A 15,596-nucleotide genomic window follows, 5' to 3' on the forward strand; every position below is an offset into this window, starting at 1 on the left:
TCCCCCGACATCACTCCCCTCCTCCCCCTCCTGCTCCCCCTTGGAGACCACTCTTTCTCCAGGGCTTTCCTCAGACTGCTGGTCCCAGTGAGACGACTGGTTCCTGGTTATTCTGATGTCATTAACTGGACCACTGGTCGGTCGGTGTATAATTCAGCAGAACCGGTCTGAACCGGTTCAACTGTCAGGGATTTCTGCTCCATGTCCATCACCATCAACCACAGTCTCTTTGGTCTGGGTGGTAGGATCAGGTGACTGTGGTACTGTGTTACTGTAGTACTGCCGTCAACAATATCACAGGATCCTGTGAACATCCAGATGTTCTCGGTGTAGAAGAACACTCCATCATTGGTTGTTCCAGTGATGATCCAGGGTGGACAGAATGTTGGGGATCACCCTGGGACCATCAGGTCCTGGGTCGGGGTCCTGGGGTCTGGACACTGCTGCCATTCATGAAGGTTTCAGTGATTTCCTGTTTCTCTCCCCCCCCTCCCCCTCCCCCCCGTCTGCAGACTCTGCAGAAGTGCATCGTGATCTTTGCCCTGGTTTGTTGCTTCGCCGTTCTGGTGGCGTTGATTTTCTCGGCGGTGGACCTTTGGGGCGAGGACGAAGACGGGATCACGGAGGAGAACTGTAGTAGGAACTGCAGGTAGGAAATACAGGAGCACAGGTCAGAGGTCATGGCTCCACAGTTAAAAACAAATTAGCTGAGATGTGGTAGTTTTTTTTTTCTGCATCAGTTGCAGTTTTTAAAAAGCATTTTTCAGCAGCTCCAAGACAGAACTGCAGGAAAGGCTTAGAAAAAAGAAAAGAAAAAACAGAGGTGGAACTCCTCACGGACCGACTCCTCACAGACTGACTCCTCACAGACTGACTCCTCACAGACTGAGGCAGTTAGATGAATGTTCACTTTATGATTACCAGGCACTTTTTAAAGTTTTTCTTTTCTTCTGACTGTAAATGATGAAGTTTATGAAACAAAAGAAACTGAGCTCCGCAGCAGCAGCAGCAGGAGGAGGAGGAGGAGGAGGAGGAGGAGGAAGATGAATGTCCTGAAGGCCCAGAGTGGAGCAGCCGTTCTGCTGACTCAGGACCTCCTGCTGCTCTCCTCTTTCATTAATTCATACTTCAGCCCGTTCTGTTCTGTGAAAACTCAAGTCCTCCTCTGTGTCAGGAGATGGGGGAGGAAAGATCTGGAAATAAATATGAAGGTGATGATGGTGGGGAGGGGGAGCGGGGGGTGAGTCAGACACGGAGCTGAAGGGTGAGAGGGTGAGATCAGGCTGTAGAAGAGAGTGACCTCAGAAAACAGGACTGTGAAGTGATCCAGTCCTCTTCATCTAATCACAGCTGTCGGAATCACATCAGACTGGACCGCCTTCACACTGAGGAGTGGAGGGAGGTGGTCTGGTCCAGTCCAGTCTGGTCCGGTCTGGACCAGTCTGGACCAGTCTGTTAGTGAGAGAGGGAGAGGCGCCTCTGGTCTGTACCATGTCTGGTCAAACATGTTGTTAAATTCTGTGGTCATTACCAGACCTGAGGGATTGCACACATTAGGGGGAGGAGCGGGGGGCGGGACATGAAGAGAGAGAGAGAGAGAGAGAGAGAGAGCCTTTCCTGGTATTGACCCGTGGCCCACTGCAGAGAATTTCTCCCATCTTTCAACTTTTTTTTTTTTTTCCTGAACCCTGAACTGGTTTGAGGACAGTGAGGAGCCGCTCTTCTTCTCCTCCTCCTCCTCCTCCTCCTCCTCCTTTTCCTCCTTCTCCTCCTCCTCCTCCTCTTCCACATCTTTCTTTGTACTGAAGTGTCTGTGAAACATATCATAATTTGAGCAGCTCCGTCCACCACTGCTGACGGTGACATTAGAAAGGTCATGTGATCCTGGTCCGTAGATCCAGTTTCCCTGACTGTGTGAAAGTGGATCTCCACTGCTGACAGTCCTGATGGTCCAGCTTCAGTCTCTGACCTGAGCTGTGGTGATGGGGGGGGGGTCTTCAGCCTCGGTGTTCTTTTTTTGTTCATTTCAACCTTTTTTTTCCACAGAGTGGTTGTAGTGGAGAATGTCCCCGAGGACGTCTCCTTCCTGGACAATGGAACAGCTCACGTCCCTCTGTCGGTCGGGCTGTGCGACCTGCTGGACAAGGCCATCAGGGTGGTGGAGATCGTTTCTCCTCTGTGGCTCCTCAACTCCTCCGACTACGAGTCCAGTTTTCAACCCGCTGCCAAACAGGTGACGAGTCGTCACGTCTGTCCTCCTTCACGTCTGTCCTCCGTCATGTCTGTCCTCCTTCACATCTGTCCTCCTTCACGTCTGTCCTCCGTCATGTCTGTCCTCCTTCACATCTGTCCTCCTTCACGTCTGTCCTCCGTCATGTCTGTCCTCCTTCACATCTGTCCTCCTTCACGTCTGTCCTCCGTCATGTCTGTCCTCCTTCACGTCTGTCCTCCTTCACGTCTGTCCTCTGTCGCGTCTGTCCTCCGTCACATCCACATTATTAATAGTAGCTGAGACTCAGTGAGACCTGTTTCCACCGGTGACTCATCCACAGACCGATGACAAGGAACTCTTCTGCCTGAGGTGTTTTAGTCGAGGCTGACATGGGCTGTGAGGTGGAGGAAGTTACTTACTCACCCCACACTGGGCATTTTGGTCCTTAAATTAGAAAACATTAACAAAAGTCAGTCAGATCAAAACCTAAAAATATCAGAAGTTGAAGCAAACGTTTAATAATAAAACAAAAAAAAAAAAAGCCTGGCTCCAATAAATTCTAGAACGTTCTTCACATTAAGTTCAAATATTTAAAAGATGTTTCCTGCTGGGCACAGAGAGAAACTGCACTTCAAGCCGCTCGTGGATCAGAGTGACCTCTGACCTCAGTTTGGTTTCTCCATCAGGGCCGAGCTCTCCTGTCCAGGCTGCAGGGCCTTAAATCCAGAGGAGTCCAGCTGAAGATCTCCACCGGGGTGATGAACGCCGAGCTCCAGACTCTGGCCGCACACAGTCAGTCTTTACCACCCTAACCTGCTGTGTGTCTGTTGATCTGACCTCTGTCTCCACCTCTGGCTCACCTCCTCCCTCTCTGCCCCCGGCTCCAGACGCTGAGGTCCACCACGTGAACATGACGGCTCTGACCAAAGGTCGTCTCCTCTCCTCGTTCTGGGTGGTGGATAGAAGACATCTGTACATCGGCAGCGGGAGCATGGACTGGAGATCACTGGCCACAGTAACTACAGCTGGATTTAGAATCCATGATCAATAGATTACAAGGGGTTTTAACACACGGGGGGGGGGAGTCAACTTCAACTGAGATCTGCTGCTGTCATGTCGTTGTTGTTGTTGTTGTTGTTGTCGTTGTCGTTGTCGTTGTTGTTGTTGTCAGTGTACCTAAAGCTCCTGTTTCACTACTTCAGATACAGTCATGTTTATGTCCTGCTGTCCGTCTCCATGGTAACAGTCTAACGCCGGTGTGTTGCTCCTCCAGAGGAAGGAGCTGGGGGTGCTGGTGTACGACTGCAGCTGTCTGGCTCTGGACCTGCACAGAGTCTTCAGTCTGTACTGGGGCCTCCAGTACAAGGACTTCATCCCGTCCTTCTGGTCCAAGAGGCTCTTTGCACTTTTCAACAAGAACACGCCTCTGGAGCTCACCCTCAACAGCACCAGGGCCCAGGCCTACATCTCTGTGAGTCTCTGCTGATCTCAGCACTACGTCATGTACAGTGGAACCCCCGAGATCCCGGTCTAATCTGATCCACAACAGCACTCGTACGTTGATCGAATTTTCCCCATTAAAAATAACTAAAAAAAAAACAGTGAAATATACTTGTTAATTAATTATTTTTATATTTTATATTTTATATATATAGAAAACATTTTATATTATTATTATAAAAATGGTGAGACAGCGCCACAGAGTGTCGGGTGGAAAAATGGAGCTCTGGTAACTCGATGTTTTCTCGTATCACAAAGAAAATAAAGTTACTTACTCGTAACTTTGATAACTCGTATTTCGCGGCGCTCGTATCTTGGGGTTCCACTATGTCTGTGTGTGAGTCCTGGTCTTTTATTGGATGCTACGTCCTTGTCCTCTCCGTGTCCACAGACGTCTCCGGACATGTTCATCCCTAAAGACCGCAGCAGCGACCTGGAGGCCATTTCCTGGGTCATTCAGGAAGCTCGCCGTTTCATCTATATCTCCATCATCGACTACCTGCCCCTGCTCAGCAGCAGCTCAGACAAGTACGATCCTGGAGCGGCGTGTTCATCACACGCTTGAACGCTTTACATTGATTCAAGGCCTTGAACCTATGTCCACCTGGACCCGTGCCCACAGTTATTTGTGTACGTCTGTGTCTGTACCAAGGTACTGGTCCCGTATCGACGGCCTCCTCCGGGAGGCGCTGATCTTGAGGAAAGTGCGCGTGCGTCTGCTGATCAGCTGCTGGGAGGAGACTCAACCTTTGACCTTCAATTTCCTCTGGTCCCTGAGGAGCCTGTGCATGGAGCAGGCCAACTGCTCTGTGGAGGCAGTGAGTACAAGGTCACCATCAACAACTCACACACACCACACCCCCACTGACCCCCCCTCCTCCTCCCCCCATCTGTTCATGTGTGTGTGTGTGTAGAAGTTCTTCAACCCCAGGGTGCAGGGAGACGGCAGTCTGCAGGGCATCAACTACAACCGCTTCATGGTGACAGACAGGGCCGTCTATCTGGGTGAGGTGTCCTAACACGCACACACACACACACACACACACACACACACACACACACACACACACTGTTGATCAGAACCCGAACCCACTGTGGCTGGACTTGAGTCCTTGTCAGGTTCTGTGATCCAGAAACTTGAACGTGTTCATTTCTCTGCTTCACCCCAGGAAACCTGGACTGGGTCGGCAACGAGTTCACCTTCAACGCAGGAGTGGGTCTGGTGATCAGCCAACCAGAGGGCGTCGACGACAGGAACGCCACCGTGGTGGAGCAGCTACGGGCTGCGTTTGACAGGGACTGGTATTCACGTTACACCCGCTCTCTGCAGGCCAATAAGATTCCTGTGTGTAACAAGCACCAAATCAGTCGCCTGGTCCCAGTCAAAGCCAAGCACCTGGACCTGGGACCAGTACCGATGAAAACAGGCCAACATGTGGCCGGCGTCAAACCTGCACCCTTGAGAAACAGCCATAAAGATGATGGACAGGCGGCAGTCAGAGCCCGTCACCATGACGACAGAACCACCAGACTGAACCACCAAGTCCTGGACAGTTACAGAGAGAGGGAGCGGATCAGAACCGGTCACCAGGACAACAGGAGGTCAGAGGTCAACAGAGGCGGTGACCCAGTGGACCTCCACGGTCAGTCTGCTGAGAGCAGCGGCAGCCGAGAGGTCTCCAACGGATCACCCTGAAGGGGGCGCAGGAGGAGGAAGAGGAGGGGGAGGAAAACTCCCCCTTTTGGTTGAAGATGGATTTACTGGACTGGGTGTTTGTAGCGGGGTGGATTTACTGGACTGGGTGTTTGTAGCATTTTATTATTTTTATTTTTTTAAAACTGAGGTTTGGATCTGGATATGATCCGAGGAGGAACTCAGGAAGAACTTGGATCCTCCTCTGTTCTGATACTCTGGACTGACTCTTGATGAAGGAACCAAAGGATTTTGGTCTGAAGAACCTGTTGACTGTAGAACTTTATAGCCTTGCTTGTAGGTTTTTCACAGACAACAAAAACTAAAACATTTTTACCCTTTAACATGCACAGAATACTGTTACAAGTGCACTGCAACAGTCGGTGCTGTGTGTTTGACACAGTCGTTTAACTTGTGTTTGTACATTTCTTACACAGAAACTCCAGACGACAGTGTGTGTTTACAAACTGACTGATTTCATCATTTATTTCCCTTTAAAATGTTAAAAACAAAGATTATTTGCTCCGGGTTTGGAGGTGGACGCCGATCGTACAGATGTCGTATGGTGCCGATGTTTTCACACAGATTCTTCCTGACCACTGACTTCAAACTGCGGTCCAGGTCCAGGTACCAACCCTCACCTTCAGAACCAGCAGCTACATCTGGGTGAATGTAGTTAAGGAGACCTCACTTCCTTCAGGTTATGACCTAAAGGTGGAGCTGGAGAGCAGAGGTCACGACCTTTTTAACACCACTGAGCAGTTTCCTGTCAGACAGATATCTGCTGAAAAACAAGAGGAAAACAAACACATTTAAACTAATGTCAAAGGTCATGTGGAAACTTCTGGTTTACAGTCTGCTTCTCTGTGTCCTGGGACTACTCCAGGCGCCCCCTAGTGTTTGGGGACCATCATGTCTGTAAGGTCTCCTCCACAGGCCCACTGTAGATGTTTGAAACTGTGTCCAGTGAGGTTTGATGTCTGAGCCTCAACCTGTAGATCTCCTCTGTGTACACCAGGGGGCAGATGGAGGTTGTAATTGAATTAGATGAGAGTGTGGATTATGCCTGTGGTCGATGCAGATCTCCAGCCTTTGATACAGTGTTGTTGTCAACAACGGTCTGATCTACAACGGTCTGTGGACGTGATCATTAACCTTCATCAGTACGAATCCTAGTGAAGGGGGAGAGAGGGGGAGATAAGCTGCACTGAGGGAGCAGTTTAGAGGAGGGGTGTGAGGATGAAAACAGAGAGACGGAAACGTTATGTCACATATTTTAAACCTAAGTGTTTGTGGATGTGGGGGGGGCCAAGGTCAGTAATGAATGGAAGCCAAACAGGAAGCTGCGTGTGCACCCAGTCTTTGGTCCTGATTCAATGCAGTGAGTGAATGAATTCTGCTGTGATGTCCTTCAGACTGAGACGACTGATGATGAACAGTCACAGCAGTGGAAACAGCCTGAGCTGAAGACAGTCAACCATCATTGGATCATCAGACAAACACACGCCGTCAGTCGTTATTAATTAACATGTTATAAAGTTAACGTTCCACGTCCACTCTGTTCTGTCGTGTTCTGTGCCTATGCAATCTGTTCATTCCACGGATTACCTCGTCATTGTTCCTGTTGACGACCGCAATCTGCTCAAAATGGAAAACTAGTGCCATCTAGAGGTCAACAGCGGAAGAACCAATTCCACTCAGGAAGTGTTTTTGTTTTTCCTTCAGATAATGCTCATGAATAGTTTTCCTGGCGACACAGTCTCACACCCGGTCGTCACCTGTCAGTCGACCCAACACCACCAACACTGACCCGGGGTCAGGGTTCTGTTGTGAGGAGCAGACAACGTTCATCCACCAACGTCTGTCATTTTTTTTCCTCAGCAGTTTTGTGTCATTTATTGTCGTTTTTGGATCATGGTCCTGCTCCAGTTTGTCATCAGTCATGTGACATCATCAGTCATTCACAGTGTGGTGCAGTAGCTGTGATGCTAACATGTTGATGGTCAGTCATTTTTCTACTTTGCTGCTGTTCACTGTAGAACACCTGCACTTTATCCTCCACCACGTTGACCTTTGTCCGATGCCGTGTTAAAGGTGTGTTGTTTTTGTTCTGGAGCAAATGTGCTGCTAAAATAGACTGAAGCCAATTCTGGTCCCTTTTTTTTTAACATACTCTTTTAAAAAAAAAACAATGACACTCTTACTCAGCATGGCCTAGAACTGATCCTCTAACAACGTATTTTTAATGCAAGTTATCGTAGCTCTGTTCCAGTTTACACTCTGATCCAGGATCTGTTTGTGTCCTGTCCTATGTCCCTGCTGTCACACCTCAGGACCTGAGTCCTGTTTGTTCTTATCACATTATGAATGGAGTTCAGAAAGCTGCGTATTTCAGCTCACTCAAAGCTTTTCGACGTCGCTCACCTTTATTCCCTCGACTTCGTCGGCATGACTGTTGTTCTGCATGTTTTCTGCCTTTATAAAAAGTGCACTGTAGCCACGAGCCTTTCTAAAAGACGATGCTATAATGAAATCTTATACCTTTACCAATACAGTACAGACGGAATGTATATTTATTATGTATCCTTGGTAATGCACAATAACCACTTAACTAATGACTTTGTTTTTACTCTTAATAAAAAACAAGTCCTCTCAGAATCTCTGGTCCGTCTGTGTTTGTACCGTAGACCAGCAGCGACCCAGACCTTTGAATCCAGAACCTGAAGCTGGGGTTTACTGTATGTAGTAAATACTGCTCTGCCACATGATACAGATACTGTACAGGAATGAGACTACAGCAGGAAACATTCCTGAGGTCTTTGTATATTTTTGATAAATAATTTGATAATAACACTAAATATTATTTGAATTGGGTTTTATTGAGTAAATACAAATATTACAAGAAAAATAATAAATAAAAAAAGAAAAATAATAAATAAAAAATAAGAGCAAAAACTATAAAGAGACACATATGTGATCTGTTCAACCTAGTAGGATTCCATTATATTTTTAAATAACAGACTACGGAGCCCGTAAAGGGATATGGGGGGCATAAATGTTTCTGTTACTTATTTAGTCCCACCTCTAGACCCCTACCGACCCTCGTGTCCCTTAGAAGGACTCAGCAAACTCTAATTACTCTACAGCAAACAGATATTTGTCAATTCTACATAATCGAAACTTAACTATTTAGTCAATTCTACATAATCGAAACTTAACTAACAATATTTTTGGCACACCGATACGCTGTTGACACCGATTCAATCTTAGTTCCTACTTCCTTCTGTACACCTCTCCGGTCAGACCTCTTATTGTATTAAGAACATAATAAAAGAATAACGAGGCTGAATGGAGCCGATAAACGACCGTAAAAAAGAGTATTATGTAGTCTAGGATCCAGAGACTCCACTCGAACTCTGTGCATCTTGTTTTTCGGACACCGTTTAGTGTTACACACTGAATCCATTCGGTCCAATCAGGACGCGATACGTCATTACGTACGTAATGCCGACTCTGATGGCTGCCTCCATGCGGACAGTGGAGCTGTGAAGATACTAAGGATATGTGGTCGTTTTGTGTGTATTGTCATGTAAAAATGCGGAATTTTCTACACCTCGGTTCTTCGTTCTCCCGCCTCCATGTCCGTTCATGTCACCAGAGTGTTTACAGACGGAACACTCACCCCCGGGGGGCGGCAGTGGAGCTGGGGGAGACGTGAGTTTACCTGAATCTACTAAAACACTGAACTCACAGACACTGTATTATTTCTAAGATTTGAAACAGAATAAAAAAAAGACAAGTTAACTTTTTGACTATTATTTAAACATTATAAACACATGTTTAGTTCAAGGTCAGATGTTTAAAGACGACAGTTGAAGTCGGTCCAACTGTCGACTCTAGTGTAAAGATGGAAAACAGTGATTTTTTTTTTTAACTGTTATGATGTAACCCTTTAATCCAGTGATTTTTACACGGATTTTTCACACAGTAGTCTTCTACCTGTTTAACATCACCATTCATTCTCACATGATTTAAGAAACGTCTGGTCACTAACCATAGAAATCTTAGCTTAGTCCCCTGACCTTCAGACCATATTCTAATTGACTTTTTCCTTTCACATTTCCTGATATATTTATGTCATTAATCCCTTCATCTTCATCATCTTTTTCCAGTCTGTTTTCCTTATTTATCTTGTGGGTGTGGCACCTGTATTATAATATGAACTTGTATGAATTAGCAGTATATACGACTTCCTGTCTGATTGACTTTTAAACAAATTTTGTTTTTGCAGAAAACTTCAAATTTCTTCAGGCAAACTTGCCAGATTCGCAGATGGATCTGCTGTGGTGCAGGTGAGAACATCCGAGTTTGTTTCTCCTTCAAAGTTCATTCATATCTGGTCTCTGATTGGTTTGTCATAGTCCTTACATAGCCTGAAAGGACAGTACTGTAATGTGTGTGTGTGTTTGTGTTTCGATGACGTCTTCTGTCTCTGAAGCTCGGAGACACCTCAGTGATGGCGACGGCCGTCAGCAGAACCAAACCTTCTCCGTCTCAGTTCATGCCTTTGGTGGTATGTCCTCCACACCAGTCAACAATGACAACAAGATGGAGCGACAGACGAGTCAGTGGTGCTTTAACGCCTGTGCACTTTGATTGACAGGTGGACTACAGGCAGAAAGCAGCAGCAGCAGGTCGAATCCCCACCAACTACCTGAGGCGAGAGCTGGGAACTACAGACCGTGAGATCCTGACCAGCAGACTGATAGGTGACCTGCTACCACCGTACCACTGTACGGCTGTAGGACAGTGTTAACTCTGATTGTTGTACATTCCTCTGACTGTCGTCTCCGTCTCTTTTCGTTCCTCCTCTTCAGACAGATCAATTCGACCACTTTTTCCTTCCGGTTACTTTTATGACACTCAGGTAAGTTTTTTATTAAATTTTTTACACTTGACTTTGGATGAATTTTTCACATCTGTTGATGAGTTGCTGTTTTCTCACTCATGTCTTCCTCGTGTGTTTTTTTTAATCCTGAAGATCGCTTGTAACCTCCTGGCTGTCGATGGCGTGAATGACCCTGATGTTCTGGCGATTAACGCAGGTGAGTTCACTCCTGACCGTCGGTGTCTGAATGGATTGATCTTTTATCAACAACTGAAGGATTTCTTTTCTTTTCCTGCAGCCTCTGCTGCTCTGTCTCTGTCCGACATCCCCTGGAATGGACCCATAGGTGGGAGCACACACACACACACACACCAATCAGTTGTATATGTATTTCGGTACATCCGGCCTGAGACTGCTGTGTCTGTATGTGTGTATATGTGTGTGTGTGTAGGTGCCGTTCGCGTGGGTTTCCTGGACGGACAGCCACTCATCAATCCCACCAGAGCAGAGATGAGTTCCAGTTCTCTGAACCTCATCGTGGCTGGAGCTCCGAGCAGCCAAGTGGGTACGTTTTGAGGTTTGAACCCATGTTTCGGTGGGTCTGTACTGCGGACCGAGTGACGTTGACTTTTTAATGTCAGGAGATATGGTTAATGGATCAGCAGTGTAGCGGTTAGCACGCCTGCCTTGCAATCAAAGTCAAGGGTTTGATTCCCAGAGGAACCACATATCTCTAATGGCGCCTCTTGTGGCAGACTCACACTGTTAATTCTCTTGTCGTGGGACAAATAAATAATTATTATTAATATATTAATCCCCCCCATCCCCAGTGATGATTGAAGCCTCAGCTGAGAACATGCTTTAGTAGGATTCCTGCCATGCAGTGAAGGTGGGCGTCAAACACACACAGAAGATCATCCAAACCATCCAGCAGCTGGCTCGAGAACAGAAGGTGACCAAACGCACCCCAGTCAAGATCTTCACGGCGCCCCCTGCCATGGTGGAGCAGGTCCGACAGTAAGTTCCACAGGAAATCAGTCCCGATTCTGTTCAGGTGCAGAACTTAGTCTTAAACCATCACTCACTGTGACTTCTGCAGACTGGCATCACAGAGAGTCTACGCTGTCCTCACAGACCACACACACGACAAGGTAAACACCTGGATTATCAGTATTATTATTATTAATATTATTAGAAACAGGCTGTCGCCCCCTGGTGGATAACAAAGTCATTTCTGTCAGATCACCAGAGATGAAGCCATCAATGAAGTTCGACTGGAAACAGAAGAGGTTTTAAAAGGTGAGTTCAAGGTTCACACAGAGTTCTTCTGACAAACCACCCTCAGCTTCGACTGTCTTCTGACTGTACTGTTGACTGTGTGTATGTGTGTGTGTGTGTGTGTGTGTGTGCAGAAAAGTTTCCTCAGGCTGAGCCTTTTGAAGTCATGGAGTCCTTCAACGTCGTGGTCAAAGACATCTTCCGCAGCTTGGTGTTAAATGAGTACAGGAGGTGAGACCTGTGAGGACCCTCTGTTACAGCCGCACCGCTGCAGGTACAACCTTTTCATCTGTGTGTGTGTGTGCGTGTGTGAAAAGGTGTGACGGGAGGGAACTGACTGCCGTGAGGAACATTTCCTGTGACGTGGACCTCTTTCAGCCGCTCCATGGCTCCGCGCTGTTCCAGAGAGGACAGACACAGGTGTGTGACTGTTGTTGTACAGTTGTTATCACACTGTATTTAAACGGGTGTTACAATACTGCTCCCAGGGGTTTCCTAGAGGGCGCTGTGGAGCAGCAGAGGTGACGACATTGTTGATTATTGTTGTCGTTGTCTCCTGAAGGTTCTGTGCAGTGTCACCTTTGATTCCCTGGAGTCCAGTGTCAAAGCAGACATCATCACCACAGCTCTGAGGTTAAAGCATTTCTAACACAGACAAAAATCACAGACTGATCCCTGTCAGTGAGACAGGACTGACCTGGGATCAGTTTAATAAAATCCAGTCTGAGTTTCCTGGTGATTGAAGGGTTAACTCCTCTTGTTTGTCTCTGTCTGCAGCGGTGTCAAAGACAAAAACTTCATGCTTCATTATGAAGTAAGTGGAGTGGTTCACGTCAGTCATTCTGACTCTGTGTTCTTCTGGACGTGGAACTAAAATACTTTCTGTTTCTGACTCCAGTTTCCGCCGTACGCAACCAATGAAATTGGAAGGATGGGAGGCATGAACAGGAGGGAGCTGGGCCACGGTGGGTGATGACATCATCAATCTGGGTGTCTGTATGTGTGAGGATGACATCACACATTACTGTGTTTGTTTGTGTGTGTGTGTGTCCACATTACTGTGTTTGTGTGTGTGTTCACAGGGGCGCTGGCTGAAAAAGCTCTGAGGCCAGTCATTCCCACAGACTTTCCTTTCACGATCAGAGTCACTGCCGAGGTGTTGGAGTCAAACGGTGAATATTCTGTCAACAAAACACACACGTCAGAGAATCTGAGCAGCGCCGCTGACCTCTCCCTCTCTGCTCCTCTCTCTGCTCCTCTCAGGCTCCTCCTCCATGGCTTCAGCCTGCGGAGGCAGCCTGGCGCTGATGGATGCAGGTACCACGGACAGCTCCGCTCCTGTTCTGTTTGTAAACTACTGCCTACACCAGTGCTGTCTTTAATAGTGTTTAAAATACTCTTAAAGTATAATTTACTCTGAGATGATTCTGAGGAATGTTCTGGACCAGATTTGAAACTCTAATGATTATCAGAGCATCAGAAACTCACAGAATCCTCTGTTTGAGGTTTTCTTTTAATAATGAAATGAAATATTTGAAATATAGACATCCCATAATTAGATTTTGTGTTTGTGTGTGTGTCTTAGGTGTTCCCATCTCCTCTCCTGTGGCTGGAGTTGCCATCGGCCTCATCTCCAAGACCAGTGAAGACAAACCCACAGAGATCCAGGATTATAGAATACTAACAGATATTCTGGTACAAACAGTGTGCGCGTGTTTGTGTCTATGTGTGTGTGTGTGTTTAATGTTTTACCCTAAATAATGACCGTGTGTGAACAGGGAATTGAGGACTACCTCGGAGACATGGACTTTAAACTGGCAGGAACAGCCAAGGGCATCACTGCTCTACAGGTACCAACACTGCCCCCTGGCTCTGGACACAAACCAAACATGTGTTTGAAGTCAGTCTGAATGTTTGTCCTGGCGTCAGTGTCTCTGTCTCTGACTTTGGTTAAACAGTAACTGAATGTGCTCTCCAGGCTGACGTGAAGATCCCAGGTCTGCCTCTGAAGGTGGTGATGGAGGCCATTAGTGAGGCCTCAGGTAATCCACCATCACTCTTCACTCTGTGTGTGTGTGTGTGTTCTCTTTAATCACCTGTGTTTTTCTGTCACGTCATCTCAGTGGCTAAAAAAGAGATTCTGGGCATCATGAACAGTTGTATCGCACAACCACGAAAAAGTCGGAAGGAGAACGGACCTGTCGTTGGTGGGTGTTGTGTTTGAGTGACTGGAAATAATGACTTCAGGAGCAGCTGTGTTTCACTGTCTGCTGGGTTTTTCTGCTTCATTAACAGAAAACGTGCGTGTGCCTGTGTCCAAGCGAGCTCGGTTCGTTGGTCCTGGAGGGTACAACCTTCGCAGGTTACAGGCTAAAACAGGTGAAGAAGAAGAAGAGAGCTTTCTTCAAACTGCACCTTTGATACGTTGTTGGCCTGAGAACATCTCTAGAATCTCCACCGCTGACAGGAACTTTCTTTTTCTGTTGAGGTGTGACAATAAGTCAGGTGGACGAGGAGACGTTCTCCGTGTTCGCTCCGTCACCAGGAGCCATGCACGAAGCTCAAGAGTTCATCAGTGACATCTGTAAAGATGACGTAAGTCAAAGCTCACATGTTCTCTCTCTGTGTGTGCATGTTTCACTGTCGGATTCAATGCAGAAAATATTTTTTCCCCTAGTGGATAAATCTAGTACTGATTTTTTTTTTCTAACTTTTTGCAGCAAGAACAGCAGCTGGAGTTTGGTGCAGTTTACACAGCAACTATCACTGAAATGAGGTGAATAAGTACATCTGTTACTGATTACTTTTTTTGTCACCTGTGAATTTGTGCTTTTTAAAACCAACATGGGACTTTGAATTAGCTGTCAGTTCTTCTTCTGTCTCCCATTAAAGGGACAGCGGAGTGATGGTGAAACTTTACCCCAACATGAGTGCAGTCCTGCTCCATAACTCACAGCTGGACCACAAACGGGTCAGATCACCGTTGAACTGCACCAATCAGTTTTTCAGAGTTTCAGAAGTCACATGACTCTCATCTTTTTTATTTTTTAATTGTCTTCTTCAGATCAAACACCCCAGCGCTCTGGGTTTGGAGGTGGGACAGCAGATACAGGTGAGCGTCCATGACTGCATGCTGTGAGATGGATGTGTTCCTGCACTGCTCCTCTTCACCTCTACCTCCTCCCTGTACCCGTAACAGGTCAAATACTTTGGACGGGACCCGACGGATGGCAGGATGAGACTTTCACGAAAGGTTCTCAGTTCTCCTGCTGCCACTCTGGTCAAGACCATCAGTGAGAAACAGAGCATCTCCATGGGTTCGAGCAGCGGCGACATGTGACATCACAGCGGTGACATGTGACATCACAGCAGACTGCTTCCTCTATGACTCCTAACTCCTGTATCGATGACAGACTTGTACCAGACAGACGTACATAGAACTGAAACACATCACACGCAGCCTCCTCTCTATATTGTTTATCATGTGAGTGTGTACGACAGGACGTCTTTGATAACGTCCACAGATTTTACCAGATCCAGACAAACCGTGAACATGTTTTTTCAAACTCTAATGATCATGTCTGGCCCACGTGGGCTCCTCAGTTTGGGATCATTTGTATCTCTTCAGGGCTCCTCAGTTTGGGATCATTTGTATGAACGGTTTAGCTGTTTCATTTTATCATTGAGTTTTCATGTCATTTTCAATGTATGTAAATAAAACAATTTCTGCTGCTTTGTAGATTGAAGATTCAGATTTCACCACACACACACACACACAGGATGTCCAATCTAAGTGGAAACAAATGACTTAAGGTACGCATTTTGGGTAAACCTACTAAAAAGTTATGTTATGTTATTTTTAATAGTAATAAGAGGATGAATTATTATTTGACCTACCAACCTTAAAAGTGTATAAAAACTGAAATACAGACTCGTGGATAAAAACACACAAAATGCGTATTTTATTAAAAAAGTGAATACTTTAAGTTGGGAACAAAAAGATTTGTTTGTCCCAGGACTAAAGT

General features: G+C 46.5%; 2 protein-coding genes across 2 annotated transcripts; both read left to right on the forward strand.

The window, feature by feature from the left end:
* Positions 1-363: 363 nt before the first annotated feature.
* Positions 364-5,477, forward strand: LOC103386916 (inactive phospholipase D5-like). Its single transcript, XM_017037533.2, has 10 exons — positions 364-417; positions 513-649; positions 2,047-2,233; positions 2,899-3,004; positions 3,100-3,227; positions 3,486-3,683; positions 4,104-4,240; positions 4,365-4,530; positions 4,627-4,717; positions 4,882-5,477. Exons 1-10 carry the CDS (start codon positions 364-366, stop codon positions 5,406-5,408), a joined length of 1,731 nt encoding a protein of 576 aa, XP_016893022.2. The 3' UTR covers positions 5,409-5,477.
* A 3,138-nt stretch (positions 5,478-8,615) lies between these two features.
* On the forward strand, positions 8,616-15,185 carry pnpt1 (polyribonucleotide nucleotidyltransferase 1). The gene is given in 28 exon segments (XM_008321328.3): positions 8,616-9,119; positions 9,697-9,757; positions 9,904-9,978; positions 10,069-10,174; positions 10,283-10,332; positions 10,447-10,510; positions 10,592-10,639; positions 10,745-10,858; positions 11,124-11,310; positions 11,393-11,444; positions 11,535-11,592; positions 11,706-11,802; positions 11,889-11,991; positions 12,134-12,204; positions 12,349-12,385; positions 12,470-12,536; positions 12,654-12,743; positions 12,835-12,888; positions 13,157-13,266; positions 13,350-13,421; positions 13,550-13,613; positions 13,695-13,778; positions 13,867-13,950; positions 14,060-14,166; positions 14,292-14,347; positions 14,464-14,542; positions 14,636-14,683; positions 14,771-15,185. Coding segments are annotated over 28 exon segments (2,331 nt in total). The 5' UTR covers positions 8,616-8,967; the 3' UTR covers positions 14,912-15,185.
* The last annotated feature ends 411 nt before the right edge of the window (positions 15,186-15,596 follow it).

This window comes from Cynoglossus semilaevis, chromosome 12, assembly GCF_000523025.1.
Source record: "Cynoglossus semilaevis isolate Cse_v1.0 chromosome 12, Cse_v1.0, whole genome shotgun sequence".
NCBI classification, from domain to species: domain Eukaryota; kingdom Metazoa; phylum Chordata; class Actinopteri; order Pleuronectiformes; family Cynoglossidae; genus Cynoglossus; species Cynoglossus semilaevis.

Coding starts and splice junctions, on each gene's coding strand:
- LOC103386916 (XM_017037533.2), top strand. CDS start 364: ATGATCCAGGGTGGACAGAATGTTGGGGATCACCCTGGGACCATCAGG. Junction 4,531..4,626: donor CCAACTGCTCTGTGGAGGCA/GTGAGTACAAGG, acceptor GTGTGTGTGTAG/AAGTTCTTCAACCCCAGGGT. Junction 4,718..4,881: donor AGACAGGGCCGTCTATCTGG/GTGAGGTGTCCT, acceptor GCTTCACCCCAG/GAAACCTGGACTGGGTCGGC.